Source organism: Zeugodacus cucurbitae, chromosome 3 (genome assembly GCF_028554725.1).
Source record: "Zeugodacus cucurbitae isolate PBARC_wt_2022May chromosome 3, idZeuCucr1.2, whole genome shotgun sequence".
Taxonomy (NCBI): domain Eukaryota; kingdom Metazoa; phylum Arthropoda; class Insecta; order Diptera; family Tephritidae; genus Zeugodacus; species Zeugodacus cucurbitae.
In genome coordinates, this window is record NC_071668.1 from 59,194,628 (window position 1) to 59,222,568 (window position 27,941).

At 35.2% G+C, this 27,941-nt stretch overlaps 1 protein-coding gene across 2 annotated transcripts in view; it reads left to right on the top strand.

The window, feature by feature from the left end:
* The window catches only part of LOC105216167 (nuclear hormone receptor FTZ-F1 beta), a 78,907-nt gene extending 51,112 nt beyond the window's left edge, over window positions 1–27,795 (top strand). The window contains exons 2-7 of one of the 2 annotated variants that reach the window (XM_029042832.2): window positions 17,917–20,108; window positions 21,324–21,620; window positions 21,683–21,853; window positions 21,940–22,042; window positions 23,730–23,884; window positions 23,957–27,795. In XM_029042832.2, the coding sequence (XP_028898665.2) occupies window positions 18,135–20,108; window positions 21,324–21,620; window positions 21,683–21,853; window positions 21,940–22,042; window positions 23,730–23,884; window positions 23,957–24,040 (2,784 nt within the window). In that variant the 5' untranslated portion in view covers window positions 17,917–18,134 and the 3' untranslated portion in view covers window positions 24,041–27,795. The remainder of the gene's footprint in view (window positions 1–17,916; window positions 20,109–21,323; window positions 21,621–21,682; window positions 21,854–21,939; window positions 22,043–23,729; window positions 23,885–23,956) is intronic. The other variant, XM_011190521.3, reaches the window with a different exon arrangement.
* The last annotated feature ends 146 nt before the right edge of the window (window positions 27,796–27,941 follow it).

Below are 27,941 nucleotides of genomic sequence, written 5' to 3' on the forward strand. Positions count from 1 at the left end.
TATTAGCATTCATTTGAGTGAATATAAAACATGTAGATAGCTTTCCACAGCAGCAAAATGCAGCCCATGAAATCAAGGTACCGGTTCCAAAACATCGCTTGTAGTAGGACCGTAGTTCCTGGTGCGAATCTCTCCAATATTTCTTGCAATGACCTGGGCCGACCAAATTTAATTTTTTTTCGTCACTAAAGACTGTATTCTATCACTTATCGGCACAGAATTGGCATTTATTTGCAAACCTCAAATGTGCTTTATTGTGTCTTTCTTTAGCGTTGGTTTAGGTGCCATGGAGGTGTGTTTCAGAAACTGATTTTTATGTATAATTGTAAAAATTATATTTATTGTGATTTTCTGTCTTAACTAGGTCCATATTTGATCGCTGCTTATCAAGTCCGCAACTACTTGCCGTCGAATCATCCTTTCGCATCGCTCATCAATGTTGTTTTTCGTCCGCTGCGTCGCACTATACCATAATTAGTGGGGTTTTTAAGAAATTTTTAGATACAATTCCGATGTCGCTTTGGTCTAGAGCCATTTTGGAACCTCTTTTATGCATTCCTATGATTATTACTTGTTCCTCGACTGATAAACTTGTACCACGAGGCATTTTAGGCTTAAAGTTAAAAAAATGTAATCAAATTTTTAATAATTCATTAAGTTAATGCACCTACAATAATTTTGAAAACAAATTTTTGCAAAAAAAGTTTTTGCTGCGACACTATCAGTATGCAAGTTCCGCTGAACTGATTTTACACATATAAATATTTTCTATGCAATACCCAATTCACGAGGTACGAGAAAAGTATGAAACAATTTTCGTTGCATAGTAATGGGAACATATCAACCTTTTATTCCACATTTACCGAAATCCAAAAAATGACAGTGAATAAGAAATATAAACAAAAGCCGAAATGCACATATAATTATTTGACTGGGGTACATGAGTTTGACATATTTCAAACAAAAAATATTTTGTAATTTTGAGCTTAGTTTTATTAGTTAAAAAATAAGTCTAAATTTATGACTGCGAATGAGTTTCTTAATGCGGTCTTACAATTAGCATTTTATAAAACATGCACTTTATGCTTTAAAATGTTTCTCAATTTTATACTATTTTTATTCCTACTTTTTCTTATATGGAAACTCTATACCATATACCATAATATTTCTAAATTGGCGATTTGTTTTGTTTTTTAAGCCAAATTAAAAAAAAAATATATATATTTCTTCTTCTTTATGTGGCAGCTCTATCCCAAAATATTTTTTTTTTTAATATTTTTCTAATATGTGGTAACAGTATTCCTCAATATGTTCCACTTTAACGTTTTTAAAATATTTTTCACCTGATATTCATATAACACTTATAGAAAGACTGATCTAACTTTTTTTTTCTCTCTCTCTCTCTGGCTCCAATGCTTCACAAATATTAGTTTTAAACCACTTAAAAGGAATATCTAGAGCTTTAAGAGCTTCTGCGTAAGATGGTACTTGACATGCATCCCCAGTTTCAGCCTCCTCTCTCCTTACTGTTCAAATCGTTGTTGATTTCTTCATAAGTTAATATTTGGAATTTAGGGTCTTCATTAATGCTACTAATGCTAAGAATTTTCATTGCTTCTGTTATTTCTTTAAACTCGTCTTTTGGTTCAATTTAAGAATTAAATAGAAATACCTTTAATAACTTATTTCATGAACTTCTTATGCAAAATGTTCGGATATTCAGAAAATCTATGTCCGGATTATCGGGATTCTGCTGTAGTTTCTTTTTAAAACAATAAAGTTTCAGAGACTTTGGCGATGGTTTCTTTTTAATGACTTATACAATATCCGGCTTAAAATTAGAATGACATAATATTGGCCCTCCATGGGGCCTCAAATTTCCGAGATTAGTAATTATTCGTATATAATTTTCTGTTCTGTGCTGAAAACTGCTGTTTTAAAAATATTTTTGTTTTTGTATTCAAGTAAAGATAACAACTTGTCTACCAAACTTTCTAAAGTCTTTTTCAGAAAATTTTCATTTGTCTTGTGGTAATTTGCCTTTTTTCCTAAGATTTAGTTTTTGTGGAGGTACATATGTATATTAAGATCTCTGGATATGACATACATAAAACAAAAATAAATATTTTATTATTACAAAATATATTTTTTTTATTCGAAATATTAAAAAAATCTTAAATTAAAATTAAAAAAAGGAACGATAAATCCTTGTAATAAATATTGGGTCGTTCACTAAGAAATTACGTGTTCTAGTGCAACTAAAACACGGTTTTGTTATTGTCTAAAACTTTATATGAAATATTATATTCTCCGTTATGATCCAAGACATCTCGACCATTTGGTTCTACTAATGGCTTTAATGACTTTATTTTATTCACATTGACTTCAAGAGACCTTCAAGGACGTGGTGCATCCTCTAGATCGAAATTGTCAGAACGAAATTTTGGAAACCAATATTGACATACTCTCCGTATACATCACATAATTTTCGCCTTGCTTGAACTGCATTTTACAGTTTTGATATTACTACTAATTACGTGATATAAATAGCTACTAAAAATCCAATATATAGATAAAATTTAAAGTTTCCTCTTATTTTAATGGTATATACAACTTTTTCATCAAGTTTATATGACAGATGTTATTAGGGTCCAGTAATTTTTTTTATTTTTTTCGAAGATCAAACTTTGACCCTTTAAATTTTTTTTTACTTATGACTCAATCTACTGCAAAATTTTAGTTTATTACAATACCCAGAAAAAAAATCGGTAAAGTGCTATAATATTTCATAATATTCAAGCAATCGCTGCAAACTTTGCTAAAATTTTTCAAATGAGTTGGATTAGGCTAATTAGCACCCTTACGTTCTGTAAAAATCTTCAGCAATGTTTTGTCTTCTCGCAATTGCTGAAAAGAAATGTGTTCTCTAAATTTATATTTATTTTCTATTTCCTTTAAGATAAAATTATTTATTCTATTATTTTAAAATAAAGCAAAAATATATAATGGTTAAAAATTATATAAGAATTGAAAATTGAATAAAGTTAAAAAATCATTTATTTTATTATAAAATTGTTAAAATATTTTTTTTTACTTTTTATTATTTTTATTATATTAAATTTTATATTTTTTATATTAAATTATAATTTGTTTTAAGTACATATTTCTTTACTCCTTTCTTTTGAGGCCCACTGTTTCCCTTGCAAATTTTTCGCAACGCCCCAAGATCTGCAAAGCTCAATGAACATTTATTGATTTTGCTCAGCAGCCAACCACCCTCTGCACCGCGAAACACGCAATCGTGGTGAAGTGGGCGTAAAGAACAGCGCGTTGCAAAAAGGGGTTAACCTTCACATTCCGTCAACCGTTTGTAATAGCACCGCACAAAGAACAAAAGCGAACGCAAGAAAAACGAGTATGGAAAAAATATACACATTCATAAATAATATTAATAATACCAACAGCAACAACAACAGCGAGTAACATAATGACTCCATTATGCATATGAGTATATTATATTATATACTCGACGAGGGAAAACAAAGCAAAAATGAAAGCTTTGACAAACGACTGACGACTAGCCACAGACCTTGGAAGGGCAGTTTCGCCATTATTTGCATAATTGGCCGGGGGGATGATGAAGCGTAAAAGTGTGAGTTTGCGCGTTAGCAAATTACTTCACTTTCATATAACAAAAGAATGCTAAACAAAAACAACAATAACCTAACTACTAAGTATATTGAATTATTGTTGTGGTTGTGGGTAGCGAGAGTGGGCTTTGGCAACCCTCAAGTGAAGCGAACCGAATTGAATGAATGCGTACTTTCTTTGTGCGGGTGTACGGGTGTGCACCACCCACGCCAGCAAAAGCTAACGCACTCACCACTTACTCACGCGTGCCACAGCGGGACGCCTGTAAAGAAGTCACCAAGTTCATGGAAATATTTAGTTGCCGGCATTTGTCGACACATGGGCGGTATTGTTGTGTTATTTTGTTGTTGTGGTTGTTGTTTTTTTTTTCCTTATTAACGTATACACATATTTTTGTTTTGTATGAATGAACGGTTAGCTTTAGGAAATCGATGTCAATAACACCCATGACATTGACATCTCAATGCTACTGTGCGAGCATGTAAACAGCGAAAGCGTCTTTTCAGCCCAAACAAGGCGACAGCACAAGCAACAACAATTTTACTTTCCACTTACAACCCATTAGTGGGGTTACATTTATTTAGGGCGGTGGTGCACTGAACTGGGAGAAATTGTTTGGGTTGCAGTTTGGTGATTCGAGGTTCACGAGAAGATTATTTTAAGAAGGAAGAACATTTTTAATTCTTTAAACTTTTATTTAAATTTAATTTTTTTTTATTATTTGCAGCGTATGACTCAAGTATTTGAGAACAAATATAAAATTATAACTTCACTCAGGCACCCCAAAAACACGCCTAGGGTGTTAAACTCGCACAGCTCATTCCCTTGTCATTCCTATCACTTTGCTCCTTATTATCCCATATACTCATGGAGTAGATGCTCAGGAGTCTTTGCAAAGTCGCAGAATCGACAATTTTCCTTCGACCAAAATAATCTTAATTTCTGTGAACCGTAATCGCTCTAAAAATTGTAACTTCTCAGAAATAACTTTGCTAAGTGAATTCCAAACACTTGTAACCAATACCGATCTCTTTTAATTTGTTCCTCCGGAGGTCTGTTCTAATGGTCTGTTGATACTGTGTTTGGGAACTAATCTTTTATGTTAAGTTGTTCTAGAGTTCTGTAATAAGATCAACCAAATAATCTCCATTGCCGGAGTAAACACGAAGTCGTCAACCCGAGTAGATTGGACAAAAGGTTGCGGAAGATTATTATTGAATTCTTCATGTCTAATGTGCTGCGTCCTGGGCTACCAACCACTATTGCGGTCTGCATGGGGTCCTTTAATGAAAATCTTTTAAGAGTTACATTTTGCTGTTCTGAGTTTGTATATATATTTGCGAAATGCGGTCTGGTATTCGTTCCAACTTTTTACACTATCGAACCTCCTAGCTTGTTTGAAGGCCTGACGAGAATTTCGTCGTAGACTTTTTAGTTGCCCAGTCATCCAAGGCTATTCAAAGAAGACATGCTTTTTCAAATGTGCTGATAATACATTGTGTGAGATACCCCACTTCGGAGTTCAATTGGTCTGAAACTGCAAGTCTGCCTAATGAGCGACCCAGTTAAACCACATATTTACCCCAGTTCGTTTCTGATTTGTTCCTAAACATCGATAGCTCTGTGTCCCCGATATTGACTGTAAAGTCGATATACATGTGATCGGAAAATGAGTGCTCCAAGGATTTTTATGTAAATATCATACTTCGGTTTCCTAATTTTTTCTCAAATATAACCAATGTATTAAACAAAAACATATATTTCATTAACGACAGCAATTGCCGATCTGTTTTATTATTTACTACCATATTTTACTCTTGGCTATTTAATGTGTTATATAATGTACCACAATTTTACACATTTCTTTTTTACTCATCACCTCCAAGAGCTCACACAATATTCTTTATTTTCACTGTCTTTTTCATACCTTTCTACCTTTTGATGAAATTTATATTTATCTTCTTCCCTTCCAGTACTCTGTACTTCAAAGCGTTTTGCCTTTTTAATTTGTATATAAAGTCAAACATATTTGTTTATATGTATGTATGTATATCAGTGGTTTAAAATTTTGTTCATATCTTCCCTAAGCAATTTAGACTTGGAAACCACCTTCGTACGTACATACATGTATATTGTTTTCTTTCGACCTTCCCAAGGTGTTCGTTCTTATCTTTTTATTTGTTCTTTCGTTCATACTTGCTTATTTACTTTTTTCATATGCCTATTTCAATAAAATTACATACATGCATACATACATATACGAGTACAATCATTAAAAACTGAGCTAATAAAGTTTGTGCTTATTATTTTTATTTTCATACGACATATTATTTTTTAATAATAATAACAAGCATAATGTTACTGCGCTATAAGGGACTATGAAATATTATCTCTAAAACATATGTATTTTCCTAAAGACAATCTAATGATGCGAAACTTGTTATGATGTTGATTTTATACTAAACTCAAACCAATATAACCTCAACAGATGTAAACAAAGAAAAAAATAATAATTAATAATTAATAATTTTCTTCGTTGAACTGATTCATTATTACTTCAAAAACATTTTTTAATGGTTTCTTTATATTCATGCTAGGATTATAATGTTAATACAATTATATAAAATTAATAAAGACAATAAAAGAATATTTAAAAAAAAGTCTGACGAACGATTATTTATGAAACTGAAGGCAAACAACTGACCTTTTCCCAGTTACTGACTTATTTGGGAACGGAAACGGTTTCATTTGCTTCTTCTGTAGGCATATAGAGTTTCCACTTTGTTCAGTGCCCTACGAGTATGAATGTATTATAAAAGTTAAATATCTTGAAGTACTATTTCGAGTATTAAAAGAGAAACATCATGGTAATAATATAGAATAAATGAAATTTCTTTCGCGAAATTGCTTAATCGCAAACTGGGACTGATTTTACGAAGCAAGGAGTACAGTGAAACCTGGTTCCGATTGTTCGCTCTATAGTTTGAAGGATCTAAGTTTGATGTAAATCCCATTGAATACCTGAGAACCCCAGATTTTACAGTCCAACATAACCTCAAAAACGAATGCTATTAAGGGATTCTATTTAGTTAAGAGCACTAAAAATAAGGGTCAAACCTTTATCTTGAGGAAATTTCTAAATTTAGTATTCTAAAAATTTTTACAAATATTATGGTAACTTTGAAGAGTATTGAATAATTTTTTATTTCCAGGAACCCTTCCCAAAAACGTCGTTTTGAAGTAAAACATCTGAAATGAAAAAAATCAAACGGTTAAAGTAATATGTAATTAATCGAAGAAATACGCAAAACAATTTTTTTTAAATAAGGGGCTTCTAAAAAATTCATTTTTTGCCATAATTTTGGCCTTTAATTGTGAATTAAAAAAAAAAAAACATTTTTTATCAGTAATATAAAAACTTCGATTAATAACTAGAAAATATAGCTATGAAGGCTGGGTAAAATTTGGGACTAATCGGTTCAGGCATTTCCGAGAAATCTTTGTCCCCGACTTTAGAAACACGGTTTTGCGAAAAACAAGTCGCCACACCGCCCTACTACTTTCAAATGCTGTGACGTGTCGCTACAATTATGCTTCAATACTTCATTACCATTGGATTTACTTGAAATTTTCAGAGTGTTGACTTGAATGCATGTAAATTACGAAAATTAAATAAAAAATATCGATTCTTAGTGAATTCTAACTAGATGTAAACACTTAATAGAAAGAAATACAAAATTTGAGTATTTAGAATGAGATGCTTCGTCACCCCACATCGGTTTACTTGCGGATATCCAGAAAACGTATTTGCAGAACGGTTAATAAAGGCCTCTCAAGGTGAAACGTATCGAGATATGTAGCAAGCCAAGTACTTTGTTTCTTTTGTTGTTATTTCAATGATTTAAGTTTTTTAAACTCCACGGAATTTCAGTTTTCAATTTTTCCTTTAGGTTAGGTTAGAGTTAGAGTTAGTAGGTTAGAAAGCAACAAATAGATCAGTTTTATTTCTTGGCGATACCAGATGGAATACCGTCACACAAGAAATATATACAGTTTACAAACGTTAAATTTGGTCGAACTACTGCAATTTCTGTCCATTTCACTTTAATATTAAACAATTACTTCATATCTATAGCAAAATTAATCAAAATACGCCGAAATAAACGTGTCTACAATGCTTCCTTGCTTTGCAGAATTGCTACATACATATGTATATTTTTCTTCGCTTCGCTTTCCTACACGCTTCTTACCAAGCCCATTTTTTCCGCCCGGCTTTTTCTTTCACTCAACAATTCACCTTGGCCGTTATCGCCAAACCATTGCTGGCTGGCACAACGACTCCAAAATACATAGTAACCAACAACAACAACTACAATTGCGGCATATGTGCCGCTTTTCATTATTGCTTATCTTTTGCTGCCTCCACTATACATATCGGCACATCTTCATTGAAATGACACACAAGGTAACACACGCTTGCCGGGAGTAAAACACCAACAAAAATAAAAAAAAAACGATTTTTATTTACGCTATTTGCCTCTTTCTTGTACATTCGTCACAAAGGCGCAACAACCTCTTTACGCTTATTTCCGCACTCATTCACATTGCACACACACCGACACACGATTTGCATACTTATGTATGAGTATTACAAATTGTATAGTGGCTGGCTGGAAACATACTCCACGCGAGTGCGCTCAGCATTCTAACATCCCCCAAATTTCTCCAAAGCAGGAAAAAACGAAATTTGTTCAATGTTTCCTACTACGACGTGAGCTTTTTTGTCGTTTGTATTCTACATTTGCTTCTTCTTCTTCACCACTTTTCGTCGTCTTTTGTTTGCTTCTCGCTCTCTTTTCAGCATTGTTATCTGCAACTGCTGCCATCTATATTCTTAAACGCTCTCTTCATGTTCTTTTTCCTCCTCTGCTATACTAAACGTCTCTCGCGTGTAGTATTTTCTTGCTTGCTTTTATTTTCATTTTCACTTTGGTATTGTTGTACGTTCTTGCTATCTCTTGCTTGTCTCGTCTGTTTCCCTTATACGCTTGTAGGCCTGTTGGCTGCTGTTGTTGTTGCTGTTGCTGTCGTCGTGTATGCAAGGTCGTTTGCGTACAAAATTCAACATTACTTGAAGGTCGTCCTTTTGTGCGCTGCGCTGCGGTTCTTCTGTATGCGAGTGTGTTGTATTTGTGTGTGTGCGCTTGTGTGGCAGCGCTGTTGGCGTCGTCATTTGCGCTTTTGCCCATACCCTTCAACCTACACAGTCATTTAAATATGTACGCTACTATTGTGCGCTCATCTGCTCTGTAGTTTAAGGTCGTCTTCCCGCTACTCGTCGTCGCTGTGCTGCTTGCTCTGGACTGCACTGCACTGCTTGCGCCTACGCTGCGCTGCGCTGCTTCTACTTGACTTATCGTTGTCATCGCGCTTGGCATCGGCTGTTGACTGTAGACTCTTGATTTGCTTGTGTTTTCGTTGTTATGATTTTATTTTTTTTTTTTGCCTCTTCGCTTGTTCTTATTGTTGTTTTTGCTTTGTATATGCATATTAAAAGGCATTGTTGTTGCTGCACTGCTCTTATTGCTGCGCTTTGTACTTGACAGTTGTTGCTGATAAAACTGATAATATGCATATTGCTCATTTTTTGCTGCCTGGCCTTGCAGTCTTTGCGAACGCTGACGTTGCTGCAAATTTAATCTGCAATCACAATAGCTCATACTTGCAGCCATTGCTTGGATCAAAGCTTAATTTGTAGTTATTCTTTTATGATTGCAGTGTTTAGTGTTTGTATAGTTGTCAATTTACATCAGTTCGTTGGCGCTGCCAGCGCATCCACTGCCCTTTCATCTTCTTCACTGCGCTGTGTTGCTCTTTTCTTGGCAGTTCGCTGCTAGCATTTTTATGGTACTTTTGCCCATCAAATAGTTCCATTGTTTTCTGCCATCATTCTCTTGTAATTGCAGCAGCATTCTGCCTTTGTTGCTTTTTTGGCTTCTTTAGCTTCTTTAGTTAATCTTTTTTTTTTTTTGTGTCTCTCTGTGTTTTGTAGTCCAAGGTTGTTGCACCAATATGCGGTGGCGTTGTCGTACTTATTCTTATTCAAACGTTTATTGACTTCGCTAGTGTTGTTACACAAAGAAGTGCTTTGTTCAAGCAGTAAACGTTGTAAAATGTCTACATATTCATATTTGAATAGTAAACCATAAATGTTCCCATATAATTGTTGCTAATTAAATTGAGGAAGATTTTAGTATGCGTAAAGTTTTTGGAAAAAAATATTTTTTAAATAAAGTGGCAACTTTAAATGTTATTTGTCATAACAAGGTCATAAAATTAATCAAAATTTGATATCCAAGTTTGCAATTTGCTTGCAAATTTAAGCGTTGCTTGCGTATTTAAGTATGATGCAGCGCCAGACGACTAAAAGTCTTGGGGAAACTGAACAAAAACTGCAACGTTGCGGATATGGTATCATACTAGAGCTTGTCACAGAACTCGGCCTTGATTGGTCCTATTGAAACCGCCACGTTTTCTTTCTCGTTTAAAGAAGTATGGACCAACAATACTATTATCGATAGTAAAAAAGCGAAATCAATAAATTCTTTTGAGGAACTAAAGGTGAAACAGTTAAAGGAGCAGGCCACTTTTTTACAAACCCACATACAGATAGCAACTTCAAGCTAAACAACTATAATTCGGTCTTACAAGCCGAGATTAGCGGAGTAAGAGAAGTGGGTTTGCACCCTAACCAGCAGATCCATCATTTTTCTTGTGGATAGACGAACAGCAATTAAGGTTATAAGCGGTGCTGACATGAAGTCTCCCTGCGTAAGATCATGCAATGATGCAAAGTAGACAGGCGCAAACTCGGTTAATATCTTCTGGGTACCTGGTCATATAGGTATAGAAGGAAAAGAAAAGCGGATTAATTGGCACGCACAGGCTTAGACGGGAATTCAATTTCTTTTAATTGTCCTAGACCTTTCAGCTTTCTAAGGCGTTAATCATCCTAAGCAATGGATGATTGGGAACACCTCAGGTCTTGGAACACTTGCAACATTAGTCGTACCACAAAATTACTATGAGCTAATGCTGACAGTGAATAGATCAAAAAATTACTATTTTTAGTAAGAAAGAACTAAGCAATATCACAGGTTTAACCTCCTAAGAGGCCACTTACAAAAACTTGGTATAGTAGAATCAAAAGAATGCAAGGCATGCGTGGTGAATGATGAGACGCTAGAACATTATCTTTGCGATTGTCCAAGCCTACAGTCGGTTAGGAAGGGATACTTTCTAAGGCTTCCAATACTGCAACATAAGAGAAATTGAGCTGCTGGGATGGTAAAAATTGAGAATTTTCGTCAAATCGACTGAGTTGTTTATGTGACTCGTATGCTTCTGAGGAGCACAACGGGCCTAATGATGGTGCGTGAGCCTTCGTTTGCCGAGAAATATTTAACAGTCTTAAGCGTTCCTTAAATATGAAGCTCATTTACCATCCTTACTTCAGTTTCACAAAACGAATCGCTTGTCGTCCAAGCTATTATAAATTTTTCCGTTAAAATAACTTCTTTCGATAAACTAAAGGTATCGGACCCTCAGTTTACCATGGTTTCTTAAATATACTTGAGGCCATTTTATATTCTTATGTAATTTTAATTTTTTTTTATATTTTGTCATAAAAAAAGATTTTTAGTCCATATTTGGTCATCAAAACCACAAATATTTTATTCTACTTTCCACCTGCCAAATACAAATATGATTTATTTATATTCTATAGTGGCGAACATGCTTTGTTCTGTGAAAATCTGTGTGTTTTCTATTCTTCTGCCATTCAAAAAGAGTGAAAAAGATTTTTTAAATGATCAAAAGATAAATCATCAATTTACATTTAGTCACTAATGCCAACCAGCCCACATGCATAGCTACATACGCATGATGTGCACTTAAATAGGTGGATATGTGTATATGTTGCTCATTTTTGGCACACAAAACCCAAAAGCGAGGAAATATTAATTTATTTAACCCGTCGTTTAACTGTCAAGTACTGATCAGCTGAACTGTCAAATTGTCATATGTTTTGTTTATACATGCAAATATGGATAATCAGCTACATACTTGTTGTATACAATGTTGCTAAGCTCTATAATTCCTTCAATGAGGTTGCGAGAAAAAAAATTATATTGTAGAATGGTTATTGGAACTGGTTCGCAAACTGGTAGTAAACTGGTTTATTATGGAGTAGTTTAAATATTTATTGATTAAAAATGAAATCTAAAAATATTTTAAAGAAATTAAAAATATTTCAATTTAAAATGTAGTTTAAGCATTTGAAAAATAATAATTTTTTTTAATTCTTTTTTTTTATTATTTTTTGGTTTTGTTTTATTATTATTTTTTATTTTTATCATTTTTATATTTTATTTTATTTTATTTTTTTATTTTATTTTATTTTATTTTATTTATTTTTTTTTTTTTTTCATTGTTTAAAAATAAAAATATTTTTTTTTATATTAACTTTTCAAAACTAGAATAGTTCTACACCACACTAGTTTAAGATCAACGACATTCGTGGTTATCAACACTCTCAAGCGCCTGCCAAATTATACATTGAGCGCGCATCTAACCAACCATGAGTTATTTATTTATTTTTTACCATACAAGTGGCAGATCTTTAATCTGCATACACACAAGCATGCATTTAACATTTTTGAGCTTCGTGTGTGTAGCAAATTTGTTGAATTTGTTTGAGCTGTCAGTGGTTTGGTTTCGGTGGTTTCGTTGGCTTAACTTCTTGCCTATTGTTGCTGAGCGCTGTAGCTTTTGACATCAGTTTACTGTTTGCTCATAATTGCTGGTGTTTATTTGTTATATTATGCCTTTTTTGGTTTTTTTTTTTGTTTACCCCTATCATTTTGCTTTGCTATTAGCGCTGGTTGGTTATTATGATTTTAATCTGCAGCACTTATTCAATTGTCTACTTAGAAGCGATTTAACATATTATTTTCGGTAGTGATCTTTGTTTTTTTTCTATTTGGTGATTTTGGAATTTATATTATGATAAAATATATTTCTGTCTATTATTTTGATATACGAAATATTTTTTGTTTTTTTGTTAGTTCGTTGGATTACTTTTTACATAAACTTATTTTTTTCTGTTGTATGTATTTTCTATGAATCAGGAATATAGTTTGAATACATAAATTTGACTAAATTATCAGTTCAAGACCCTTTGTAGATATTCTATACTATACTACTTTTGAAATTCTCTTAATTTCTTTCAACGTTATTTCTTTCATAATAAAACCTCAGAGAGTTATTTATCGATTGAAGTATAAGCAATGTACTGAGCTAGGCAACTGAGTTTATGACCAGCACTATTACAGATATAGCATCATATTGGATCCTGTTCCAGAACTCGCGCTAGATTGCCAACATCAGTGAGAAAATTAATATTCTACGAAACACGCAGAAACACGAGTTTTTCTGTGGAGAAATTTCAATTACTATAACTTTGTATTTGAGACCAAGAAGTGACAGTGAGATTTTGCTTTAAAATTAGCAGTTTTGTCCATCTAAACCTTTAATACGAAGTCTCAAGGCGTCAGAATATGCATAAAAGACGATCAATAGACTTTTTGTGAAGAACTCCTTAATCAGCATTTGAATGCCGATCTAGTAGGTGTTCAAGGTAAAGACAAGAACACACTTTCAGATATCGAAACAAAGAACGCTAAAGGGCAATATCATTTATTGAAACCATAAGGGGTTACTACAGAAAAGTTTTGGGGTAATGTAGACTAAGATACCACTTTAATTTTTTTAAAAGGCCAACAGTGCGTATTTACCGACTTGAAAATGTTACGACCCTCCAGAAACTATGAAAAATGGATGACGGTAGGCTTAGATGATGATAAAACGTTATAGCGGGTGTGGTTAATTAAGAATGTAAAGAGGGGTTTAGTGTCATGCGGGGACTTTTTGCATGCAGAACACATATGGGGTATTCAGAGGTCCAGTCTGTTTAGGTAGGAGTTTAATCTACAACAATATTCAGATCGAAGTTGCGCGAGGATTACTTAGTTTCGGGAGGCAATTCGACCTCGGTTTCTGATATACATATGTAGGGCTTTGACTCCAAATATGCTATTCACAGGCGGAAAGCATTGAAAGTGTGAAAAGCTCCTCTGTGAATGGCGTGAAGTGTTTGACAAAAATCTTTCGGATCCGAAGTGCTATGGGAATAGCTCTGTAGGTCGTGGTCGTATTTCAGGAATATACTATTGAAGGTTCGGGAAGGCGTCTTTTTTCAGAAACCATGCCAACAAAAACTACTTGTGGATCATTTCATTATGCTTCTTGACAGGAAGCATACGACTCTCGTTGTGTAAGTGCTCGACGGGAGACATCAAGCGAAAACCTGCGTCTGTCAGGAAAACGATGTTCTGACAATTCTATAGCTTTCTTAACAGCATTTTACTGCATCCAGGCGACCATATTATGTAGTTAATGAACGGCCGACCATTATGCCTATTAACTCTATCCAACTAATACTCTCTACCTTTGGTACAACTATGTCGAAACACCTCGTTTCCTGGGTCTCCCGTTAAATGACTTCGATAACGGTTGACTTATGCTTGCCGGTTCAGGCAGTTTCAGATAACCGTTACAACACCAACATCATGAAACATTACAGTATTTCCGAGCCACTTCTTAACTTTCAGCCGACTGGGAAGAAAGATTTCTACGGTGTTGGTAGAAGATATTGGGCTGCTGAGGTTTAAGAAACTTTAAACTCTTTGTAGAGCTTTACTTGGAGCACATTAAGACTGTTAAGTGAGATGGCTAGAGGTCAAGCATTTTTTGGACTACTTCTTTGAATAATCAATATTATTTTGCAATATCTAATTTTTATTTTTTTAATTTTAATTATTTTTTTTAGTTTGTTTTTATTTAATTTTTTCTAATTTTTTTCTTCTCAAATATTTAATTGTGTTAGTATTTGTTTTCACTTTAAAATTTTTTTTTTTCAATTCTAAATAGTTTTTTTTTTTTTTCTTATTGAATAATTTCTTATTTGTAACTATGTACGCTTCGCCAGCTCTTCTTTTTATCTTGCTTCCTCCTTCTTTATTATAATTTTTGTTAGCTACCTTTATTAATATTTCTTACAAACTTCAAACATTTTTTCAACCTTCTTTTTGTTGTCACCACTATTTATCGACCAACTGTTGCGTGTTGTCGCGCTTTGTCCACTGTCCCTCCATTCAGTTCTTCGCACATTGCGTCTTTTTTGTGCGTTCGTTGTGGCCCGCTTTGTTGCCGTTGTTGCTGAAGGTGAATGTACCTTAAATTTATTTGAAACAAAATTTTGTTGGCCTGCTTGTGGTGCCATCTTTTTTACGTGCTTTCTTTTGTATGAATTTTCGATCTTGCCACTTCCACCTTTTTTGCCTTCTTTTCTTTGTAAATGGCTTATTTACGAAGCGCAGGTTTAACATACAAAATTCTGTGCTTGGCACCCAACATGATGCGTTATTTCATTCGGTATTATTGATGTTGTTGTTGTTGTTGTCTTATAAATATTGCTTTTGGGTCGTTGACACTTTTTTCAACCATTCAACGCCGCTGCTTCTTGTTGTTGTTCTGGTTTCATGTTGTAGAATCATCAGTTTTTTGTTTTACAGAATAGTTTCTGCTTGTCATTTATTCGCCACATTTGTATTGTGTCACTGTGGAGGGGTTCCTTACTTGTTGTTGCTTTATTTTCAAACCTTATTTGCTCTGATTGCGGTTAACAAAAGTCGCTTGTAGCCCTGCACAATTGCTTAAACTGTCATATCGGCAGCAACGTGTGTTTTTGACAAGTTTATTTTAGCCGCGCGATGACACTGCTGTGATAGCGCTCACAGACAGCCGACCAACCTGCCACCTTTCTTTACCATTGAAAACAATGTACGTGGAGATTTGTAGAAACAAAGCGAAAAATCATAAGAACGCTGTTTTTCGCCAAATCTAATATTCATAACACAGATCTTCAATTTGTTTTTGGTTTTTGTTGCTGCCTTATCGCTGTTTAATTTGGTGAAATTTTTGTCAAAACTCCACTGAAGTGGTGAAAGCGTCGCAGAAGTGTCAATATTTGTTCCCCAAAATTTCTGTATATCTTTATTTTACTCTTTAATGTTGCTTCTTGGAATCTTAAAAATATATCTTCAAGCAATTGGTTATGCATATGAGACACGTGTGTGTAGAGTCTGCGCATAAATTTTGTACATTTTTTTCGGTGTGGAACGATGGTGGATAACTTCAAATATTTCTATATTTCTTGTCATATTATTCTATATGATTTGTCAACTGACTTTAGGATAGATTACACTGACAAGCGGCAAACCCACGCATAGACTGGTGTTGGTCTTTAACGATACCAGATGGTGTGAGTTCCGTCTTATAGTCAATGATGAGTAGTCATCTCTTAGGGTGCCAGCCAAGAGATGCTCCATGATTTCTCTGGTGCGTCATTTTTGACATTTCCTACAGTCCTAGCGACCGTCGCCACCAGACTGTGAAGAGTGAGTCTGTCAACCATGTTCCTACATTTTCTTCTATCGAACGCTAGTAAGAATTTCGTGTACTTTTGATCTACCGCTTTACATATAACTTTTGCGATTTTGTAACCCAATATCTTTCTAACGCGCTTTGATTTTTCTTGCCATGTCCCTGTCCAGATCATCATATAGATTTATATACCGTATTTACCGCTCGCTATCGGTCCCACTTTCAGATGATCATTTTACTCCCCTCTTGGTAACGTCGTCTATAATTTCGTAACCTTATCTCTTACCTATGTTATCACCTATAAGATTCAAGCAAAAGTTTTGGCAAATACAGTGTTAGTCAGATCACTCATATAATCTGATTGTCGGTTCCAACACCAAAGAGAACATGTTCCATTATACATTGATGATTTGTTTGAAACGATCCTGGGTTTTTATCGGAACAAGGGCTATTACCTCAACTGGTATTAAAAAAAAACTATTTGGAAAATTTTAAAATTCAAGAACAGCATTTCAGCCAATTTCTAGACGGTTGGAAAACTAGCGTTAAAGGGTCTAAAGATGAACCGGAATATAACCAAATATAAATGTACAATCAAAGAAACTATCTGCTTACCATAAGATCTTTGGCCAATCGGTCCTCTATGGTAAGGCGTGATCCATTTCGAGGTTCCCTACTTTTTTTAAGAAAAAAAATGAAAATTAAAATTTTTTGGGGAAATGTTTATTATCATTCGAAGGATCATTATTTGACATTTATTTTTTAAAGATTATATCTTTCAAATGTTGCCCGCGTCTACGTCTCAGATCCATCCGTTGGGTCCAATTTTCGAGGACTAGTTCGATCAGACTTAAGTATTTACATATCCACACGGGAAAAAGTCTAACGGTGTCAGTCTAAGTCCACCACATGATCTTGGTGACTTATCGACCGTCCCAAAAAATGAAACTATCTGCTCACCAAAGTTTACTCTCAAAAAATTCATTCATTGATGTGATGTATGAGAAGTGGCGCCGTCTTCTTCAAACCAAATGTTGCCGAGATCGCGAGCTTCAATTTCAAATAGTCGGTTATCATGGCGCGATAATGGTTGCCATTGACGGTAACGTTTTTATCAGCATCATTTTTGAAGAACTCCAATCGTATTTTATGGATAAAATGGTAGCTCTTGAATTTCTTCAGGTGTGCTCTTTGTCCCAAATGCGGCAATTTGGCTTATTTACATACCCATTGAGCCCGAAATGGGCCTCATCACTGAACAGAATTTGGCTCGAAAACGTCGGATCTTCTTGGAACTTTTCAAAAAGCCCATAGAGCGAAGCGATGTCGCTTATCGTGATGCCGTGAATCCTACATGAGCATCTGATATAAGTTAGGTTGGATGCACTTCTCTTCAGGTATTTCCAGGAAGTATTATATGCAAATTCTCAACAGCTTGACTCAATATTATTTTTGTTTTGCCATGAGCGCTAAAATAATTAAATCCAACTCGGGAAGAGCAAAAACACCTTCAGTAATGAATAACTGAGTAATCTCGTTACGTGTCTATTAGAGCTTAAAGATCGAATGACCGATAAAACCCTACGAACTAAAAATTGTTATCTTGTAGCCTGGTTTCTAAGACAAAATCTGACAACTTTAAAATAGTAATACTAAATAATAGTTTTAAATTTTTTCTAATCAAAGTTTTTTCTTTTCCAGGTGAAACTACATTCAACATGGGACTACATCAACGACATCTATCGAACTTTTACAAATTGCACCAGCACAACACCTTGAACCAAGGAAGAGTTTTATAAAATCGCACAGCCACACAATTTTCATTAAAAGCAAAAAAATAACGGTAAAGCGCACAAGCTTGATTTATTTTGTTTCACAAAAAGTGAAAGAGAAACAAAAGTTTTTAATCATAAGTAATAATGTCCTCCACAAAGGCAGAGAGCGCCGCCGGCGCCAATCCCACCGTGGCTGCCTTTGGCACAGCGCTGGCCGGTAGTGCATTCCAGCTCCCCGTGAATATGCATAGCCATGCACAGCAGCTCGCCACGAATGGCAGCAATAGTCACAGTACGAATGGCACAACTACAACAAGCACCACAACAACAACACGCAACAATATATCCGTGACGAATATCAAATGCGAAATGGATGAGGGTAGTGTTGTGGCAACACTAATGCCCAACGGCAACAATATAGTGCCTGTCATAGCCACAACGGGCGCTGCTAGCTATTATAATGGTGGCAGCGGTTCAGGAGGTGTGGGTATACGCATACCAGTGACAAAAGCGGAAGATTCAGATTCCGAAGCTGAGTTGACGAATATTGAAAATTTAAAAGTGACGCGACGTGCGCACAACAACGCCGACAGCAGCTGTGGCACAGTGGCAGGTGGTGGTGCCGTCAGTATTGGCAACACCAATAATGGCAATCACAATAAGAATGGCCCGCGACCCATGTCTTGGGAGGGTGAACTCTCCGAAACGGAGACGACTGAAACAGAACTCATGGAGACGGAGAACTCGTTGAGTAACAGCGGTGTGACGGCGCACAATTACAGCGCTACCAGCATAGGTGTAGCGGTGATTAAGAGTGAGGCGACCACAACAACGCCGGGACACACATTGGCGCCGACGCCAACACATCCCATAAAGCCCGAGCAAATGGAGCAGATTTCCGTAGAAGTGCATGGTGGCGCGTTAGCCGGACTGGGTCCTACGATCCGCAGCGGTTTGGGCAGCAGCAGTAGCGCGGGAAGTCTTTATTCGGCCACGCATACAAAGCTCGCGCCCACACAAAGTGATCCCATCAATTTGAAGTATGAACCCGACGCTGTTGCCACGGGCTTAATGCCTGGCGGCGCTAATGTCAATTCGCCGCTTTTGACGCGCAACAAGTCTGCCACATTGCCACTGCCTGCCAATCCCAGTCCCGATTCTGCCATACATTCCGTCTACACGCACAGCTCACCGTCCCAGTCGCCGTTGACCTCACGTCATGCGCCCTACACGCCGTCGCTGAGTCGTAATAATAGCGATGCATCGCATAGCTCGTGCTACTCCTACAGCTCGGAGTTTAGCCCAACACATTCACCCATCCAGGGTAGACATGCGCCACCGGCGCCAGCTCTTTACGGCAACTTCAATGGTTCGTTGCATCATTCGGTGATCTATCGACCAATCTCGGTAGCGGAGAGCGCTGCCGCTGGTGTAGCTGGTAACGGTAATACTAGCGGAAACTGCAATGCCGAAGCACAAAATCTTAGTATGGACACAAAGGTCTCGCCACTGAATATAGGTCTCGAAGGCTTGCCGTCCTCCCCAGCTGGTATTTCACGTCAGCAGCTCATCAATTCGCCATGTCCGATTTGTGGCGATAAAATTTCCGGCTTCCATTATGGTATTTTCTCGTGCGAATCCTGTAAGGGCTTCTTCAAGCGCACCGTACAGAATCGCAAGAACTATGTTTGCGTACGCGGCGGTCCATGCCCGGTTAGTATTTCGACGCGTAAGAAATGTCCCGCCTGTCGTTTTGAAAAATGCCTGCAGAAGGGCATGAAGCTCGAGGCGATACGTGAGGATCGTACACGTGGTGGACGTTCCACATACCAGTGCTCATATACGCTGCCCAACTCGATGCTGAGTCCATTAATGAGTCCGGAGCAGCAAGGCGTGGCGGCGGCGGTTGCAGCAGCTGCTGCGGCAGCTGCTAATCAGCAACAACAACAGCACGGACGTTTGGGTGCGCAAATGATATCCGCACAGCAGCAGCAACAACAGCACGCATTGAACGGCCTGGCTGCGGGACTCGGCGCTGGTCAATCCATCATCAAGTCGGAGCAATGCGACGAGAGTGGCGCGTCAGCGCGTGCAACAAACATTCCAACGCTGTTGCAGGTGAGTTTGTAATTTATTAGGAATAGAGTCAGGCAAGAATTAACTTTATTTAGAGTTACTTTAGATTAGATTATAAGGCTGTTCCCCAGAGAACAAAACATAGACTATGAGAGACATTTTTTGTGAAGCTAGGATCATACCTTTGGTATTAAAATTCTACAAAGCGCCTTGACCCTACTACAAATCGGCAGAGATTCACCACTTCTACATCCGCTATTTCTCGCGGTTGTTCGAAAAAGTGAGATTCGCGAAATCTTTGTATTGATCTCGCAAATACGGGATAGTATAGAAGAAATTTATCAAATGATTCCATCATCTTCTACAGCTAGCATCCGATAAGATGTTAACCGCGTGAATCTCGATGGGACAATGACCAGTTAAAATCCCTACGACTTAGGATAGGTGAACTTTGCTAAGGGCGAACGGCTCGCAATTTGCCTTAGGCCAGAGGATCTGATGACTGCGCAAGTGCTAGTGACTGACCGCTTGCACAGCTCAGTCGAGATCCACCTATCCAATAGCAAACCATAATAGGATATCGATGCTCCTGCGATTTCTAAAGCTACTGTAATTGAGACAGATGTACCTGACCTCAGCCTTACAATTTGCTTCCGATTCCGCTGTTGCCATGAACTCAGACCAGTCTAATCGAATAGGTTAACGATGCCACTGATAGTGATTAAGCATTCCTAAACCAGCATTGAGCGCACAGTCAGCGAACCTAAGGCCGCTCTGCTATCAGAGTGAATCGTCACCTCTCTAAAGGTTGCTGCGCTTCTGAGCAACATATCCGCCGCTGTCTTAATAGTAACAATTTCTGCTTGAAGACGCTTCACTTATCGGGAACCCTGAAACTACAGTTCCCGCCAGTAAACTTCCTCACTTACCATTCCCGCAACTTCGACCCATCCGTGAAGAAACTCACCGCGCCACTCCTTCAGCTACTCTCTCTCAACCAAACCTCTCTCGAATGAATATGAGTAGAAAAGTTGTTGACAGGTCTAAGGTGAGGGGCATGGTTATGATCCATTAACCTCGGCATGAAGTCAAAGTTTGCAAGAGTTCTTGAGCGCTCAGTCACGCACCCAGCACAAGCAGCTTTCATATCTCAGTTATTAATAATTCATTAATTAATGTCATTTAATTACCATTTCATTATAAAGTTTCATTATTGCATCAATTACATATAAATAAATGTTCTCTTACTTTCTTCAGGAAATCATGGATGTTGAGCATCTGTGGCAATATAATGAAGCGGAATTGGCACGTCTCAATCAACCGATCTCCACATCATCATCGTCTTCTTCCAATGCATCTTCGTCTTCATCTTCTACGGGGTCCGCTGCAGCCGCCAATCCACAAATGACCAACCCATTGCTAGCCAGTGCTGGTTTTGGCAATGGCGAAAACACCAATCCCGATCTGATTGCACACCTGTGCAATGTGGCCGATCATCGGCTCTACAAGATCGTGAAATGGTGCAAGAGCTTGCCGCTTTTCAAGCACATTTCGGTAAGTTCAATCGCACTTCAATTAAAGGCACATTTTCATATAATTTCATTATTATTCTGCAGATCGACGATCAAATTTGCCTGCTAATCAATTCGTGGTGTGAGTTGTTGCTCTTCTCGTGTTGCTATCGCTCGATCGATACTCCCGGCGAAATCAAAATGTCACAAGGCAAGAAGATTAGTTTGGCCCAAGCGAAATCAAGTGGCTTACAGGTGAGCAGCAAACTAAAAAATGTCAGCATAATACTGTTTGAGTGTATAGCGGTTTGTGCAATTACTAATTTTTTCTATTTTTTTATTCCCTTCTTGCGCATAAATAGGCCTGCATTGAACGTATGTTGAACCTGACGGAGAATTTGAGACGTTTACGTGTCGATCGCTATGAATATGTTGCCATGAAAGTGATTGTGCTGCTGCAGTCGGGTAATTGCTTTTTGTGATTTTAAGTTTCTTCTTAATTATTTCTAGTTTTTTTATACTCTCGTAACAAAAGTTGCTAAGTTGCTTCATAGAAGATAGATATAGGGTTATATATACGAAAGTAATCAGGATGACAGGTAGTTGAGATCCGGATGTCTTTAAGATTAAATATCTTTACGAAACTTGGTACACAGGTCTCTTGGTTTTTGTTTTTATTGAAAATGGGCGAAAGCGGACCATTACCACGCCCACAATTTGGCGAAAACCGAAAATCTATAAAGGAAACTAACTTCCCTTTCCCCTCACTAACAAAAAAAGACAGAAACACTATTTTTTACAGAAAAGGCTGCACTCGTACCAAAAACTATATTTAAGGAACTACTTGACCAATTTCAATGAAATTCGGTACATAATACTTTCTTGACGCCCTGATAATACGTATGGAAAATGGCGAAATCGGATCGCAACCATGCCTACATCCTATATAACTCAATTTTGGATTCCATCTGATTCGTTCACTTTATAATGTATACATAAGGAACTGATGAAATCAAACAATAACTTTTCAAGGCCCTGAATATCGAACATAAAGAACTCAGAGCCTAGACGACTACCTCCTCGACCTTTCTCGCTTCTTCACTCCCAGGAGCCTAACACTCTCCCCTACCAAATCCACAGCGACCCAATTCACTAATTGGATGAAGAAGTACAGACCAGAAGTCTAGACCTGAACATTTCAGTCGATGGCATTAGAATTCCGACGGTTAATAATTCCAAAATTTTGGGTGTCACATTGGATAGCCTGTACTCCTTCACGCCCCACACGACCGCGATTTTAACCAAGGTACAGAACCGTAACAAAAGCCTCTAGTCGCTAGCCGTCAGCACCTGGGGTAAAGACAAAGAAACACACATGAGGCCCACATGCTACCTGTCAAGGAGCATAACATAATGCTTGCCAAACAGTTTCTGTAGGAATGATTTCGTAGAAATCACCCCTGCAGTTATCTGCTGGAAGCCGAGCCACCTCCCAGAGCCATGAAGAGTACCTTCCTGAAATACGTTGACGACTTAAAAGACTATACCGACAGGACTTCGGACGCGACTAACTATAGGCAAGCACTGAACGCCATTCACAGAGGAGCTATTAACACCTTCCCCCTACCCGTGAATGGCGTACTTGGAGAAACAACACCCACTATTGCAGACACAGAGCTCGAGTTGCCTCGCGAACTTCGTTCTGGCAGACTAAACTCCTACCCATCCAGACTGGACCCTGACATACTTAACATATGTCCTGCATGCAAAGAGTCCCCGCATGACACTAACCACCTCTTTGCATGCCCCCTTATCCCCACTCATCTAACACCCCTTTCCCTTTGGTCCGGCCCTATTGAAACAGCTCGTTTTCTGGGCCTGCCGTTAGATGGATTCGGCAATCGGTTCAGGAATTACATCAACCCTCATATACTATATATGATGATTTTCGTTATTCTATGGGACTTTATGACGAATATATGGTTCAAATTGTGTTATAAAATTACATCAATAAATTGCGAGAGTATTAAATGTTCGGTTACGCCCGAACTTAGCCCTTCCTTACTTGTTTTACTTATTTATTTTTTAAATTTATTATTAAAAAAATTTTGTTTTTTCGAATATATTCTCAAAAATATCCCCTCTCCCACAGACACCAGTGAATTGCATGAGCCCGTCAAGGTGCGCGAATGCCAGGAGAAGGCGCTGCAAGCTCTCCAGGCCTACACGCTTGCGCATTACCCCGATACACCGTCGAAATTCGGCGAATTGCTGCTGCGCATACCAGATCTGCAAAAGACATGTCAGGTGAGTAATAATTTAACAAAATTCAAAATAAAGTTCATAACTAAACAAACACTCTCTTCCCCACCACCGCAGCTTGGCAAGGAAATGCTCACGATTAAGTCACGTGATGGCGGTGATTTCAATTTGCTTATGGAATTGTTGCGTGGAGAGCATTGACAAATGTTGTTGCATAGTGCGTGCAATAGCGCGCAACAACAACAACAGCAACAAGTTGAAGTAGCAAAAGCAGCAAGGGCAACAACAAAACGCATGCGCATAGCCAGCTGTGCAATTGGCAAAGTGCAATGGATTTAGCCAAACGAAAGGCTATTGGTTGTGCTTAAAGCGGCGGCATCAGCATATTTTACTGTTAGTTTTTGAGATATGCCGCTAAACGCAGTAAAAAATAAAAAATAAAATATTCGTGAAAAGGCGAATATGGAACGAAGACAGCTTAAAATATAAATATATATGAAAAAGAAACACAATATTTTAGTGAATGTTAGATATCTAAGTATGGCAAACTAAAATATTTTTTAGTAATACTTTTACTCATTACACTACTACGCATGCGTATGATTTAGCGAACGTTTGTGCAGTTTTCAATTGATTAGTATCTAACATTTTAGTATTTTTTTACTATGCCCATAAAACCCAATTTTATTAAATTAAGCAATTAATTAAGTAGCCCTAAGCGTACTACATAAGTTAGTATGTAATTTATTAAACTTAACTAAAAACAACAAAAAAAAAGAAACTTGAATATGAAAAACATGTGCCTAAATGAGTAAACGTTAAAGAAACTGATAGTAAAATGCAACATATATAAAAAAGGAATATAGTATTTTTTTCTTCTGTTTATTGCTATAGAAAATGATGAGCGTGTGAAGATTTGTAAGTGAAATTGTGCATGTGAACCATTTGTGGAGCAATGTGGTTCAATTGTGGCGTATTGCGTTCCAAATGCTTTTAAAAGTCTTATGCATGAATGTATTTGTATTGGAAATTGTGGACCATAGTGAAAGTAAAAGAATTGCCAAATTTTTTAAATAAAAATTTGTGTGTGTAGTGTTTAAGCTTGCATATTGCAAAGATATGTAAACAAAGAAAAATGGAAAAAAGGAAAAAATTTCTAAATGTTAAATATACATGTACTTTATATGTTATGTTCGTATATATATATGTTTATGTGAAAGTAAATGTGAGCATGCAAATTATTCGCTTTTGAAGTATTGAAAAATCAATTTTAATTCACAAATGAGTTATATTTTATAAAAAAATATCACTTTTTAATTTTTTTTTAAACACAATTTTTTTATAAAAACAATTACTATTTCGTATTTTCCTTTGAAACAAACGTTTTTATGTATGGTAAACTATTTTTTGATTAAAAATGAAACATTTAAATGTTTTAAATGAAAGAATTTTTTATAAAAAACCTCTGAAAGAAATTTAATATTTTTTTGGTTTTAATGTTTTAATTATTTTTTAATACAATATGTTGGTTGAAAAGCGATTTCATTATTTAATATTTTTTTTTAATTTTGTTTATTTTTTTAAATGCAATATTTTCATTTGCGTTTTTTTGTAATTTAATATTTTTAGTTTACATGTGTTTATAGTTTAAAATTTTTAGTTTTTGTCATTTTTTTAATTTCCAGAAAAGAATTAAGTATTATCTTTGTTGATATTTGTTTGCATTCATTGGTTTCACATTTTATTAAATCTAATTTCATTTGTATCATATCGTATACCGTTTTTTATAAAAGAAATTAACATTTTAAAGGTTTAGAACAGCATTAAAAAATATTTATTTTCTTAGTAAATCGGCTCTATATAATTTGCCTCGATTCCACAACTCTAGATTCAAGGGAGTCGAAATGGATATTATAGGCCTCTTTAACAACAACAATCTAATAAAGAAATAACTGCATTTGCCATAATCGGTCATTACTGAAATAAATGCAAAAGATTTCTGTTCGAATAATTCCGTATTTTTTTGTTCAATATTGTTATTTTGTCTACAAAAACTCTTCTAGCTTTTTTCTTTCATTTATTATAATAATAATAACTTCTATAACTCGAAGTTCTCCATAAATCGAACTCTTGAATTGAAAATACAAGTCAAATTCCCTACAAATTACCTTCTATAACTCGAAGTTCCTTTAAATCGAAGTTTTTTTGTGGCTCATGGTGATTTAAGTTAGCAAAGTTCAACTGTATTACTTAAATTCCACTTTTCCGACACTTTTTCAAAATCAGTTTAAATCATCCTAAAAGTATGCAGAGTTTATACTATTTTGTCATCTTATTAAAACATAACCTAAAATTATTATGAAATCATTTCAAAGATAAATCGAAATGTTTTTATACACAATTTGAATATAAATTTTTCAATTCACACATTTCTATTTATTGGAAATTATATTTTATTTTATTTTATTTATAATAGAATACTTCGCTGAAAACAATCTTAAATATTTTCCAAATTATTTTGCCAAATATATAATTGAAAAAAAAAATAATAATTTTAATATTTATAATTCGAAAAAAGTTGAATATGATAAAATTTGTGTAAAATATCCTTTTTTTCAATTTATAAAAATTATTTTATTTATGAATTCAAAAGCGAATAATTTAAATGTAAAAAAACAGATTTTTTTCCTCAAAACCAATTCTAATTGAATAAAAAAGACTAAATATACAAAAATGCACAACTAATTTTTTAACAATTATAACAGAAATGAAATCTTTTAAGAATACATAAAAAATAAATTTTAATGTCCGCTACAATACTTAATGTAAAAAAAATAAAAGAGGATTAGTTAAATGAATGTTTGTATGTCTGCTTGCAGTAAATGTTTAAATCATAAAATTATATTTTTTTCTATTACATTAAACACTTAAATAATTAAAAAAAATTGAAAAGTTTTTAGTTTAATAAAAGGCAGCTACAACTGAAATTGATACAGCTAGAGTCAAGGTGGTTTGTAAATTTATTTTCATAATCTTCGAACTACCATTATTCATCCTCACTGTGCTTTCATGAAATTTAGTTATTGTTTTATATGATTACACCAATGCTAAATATATTGAATTTTACAGAACAAAAAAAAACTTGGAACAAGATGATACAAATATAAACATATTTAACATAATTTCATTAAATATAAAAATAACCTCAAACTTTTTGTTACCGATGCAAAATGGTTTGGCTATAAAAAATTAAAAAATATTTTTCATTTTTTATTCAACATTCTAAGCACGTTGTTTTTGCACGAATTCACATTTGTGTTAAAAGATAAAAATTTAATACAATTTAGGATATTTTTTGTATATAAATTTTATTATTTTTTATTTTTAATATTTTTATGAAAAGCAATTTTGCAGGAGTGCTGGTTTGCTCCTTTTAATGCTTGCTTCATTTTTGCTGAAATGATCTACTGAATTTTTTGTTATTTCTTTTATTATAAAATTTAAGAAATATTTATAGCTATTCACTATTACAATTTTAGCCTTCTTTTGAACTAAATTTTCTATTTTAATTATTTTTTTTATTACTGCATTTTTTCGAAATACAAAAAAAAATATCTGAATAAAAAATAAAAATTGCAAAATTGAAATGTAATTAAAAATAATATTTGAAAAAGTTTAAAATATAAAAAATTTAATTTAATAAAACATAAAAAATAAAAAAAAGTTAAAAATGAATATTTAAACTAGAATTAATAATTTTAAATATTTAAATGATTGGCTTTTAGAAACTGTTTCAAAGAAATTTTGTTTAAGCTAAATAAAAAAAAAATGTCTTATAGACAGATTGAAAAAAAAATTTGGCTTAAGAACAAAAATTTTTTTTTACAGACGATCGAAAAAATTGTATGCAAATTGTATGTCCTTTAGTCTGTCTGAAAAAGCCAATTATACTCAAACTGCTAACACCAGCAGTAACCAGTGATTTTTTTACGCTAATATTTCTATTTCTACTTAAGTTTTCATTTTCATATTGCCTTAGTGAAATGTGTTGCAATTTTAGTGCTTTAAAAAAATATGTGCATAAATAACTATAATTTAATTT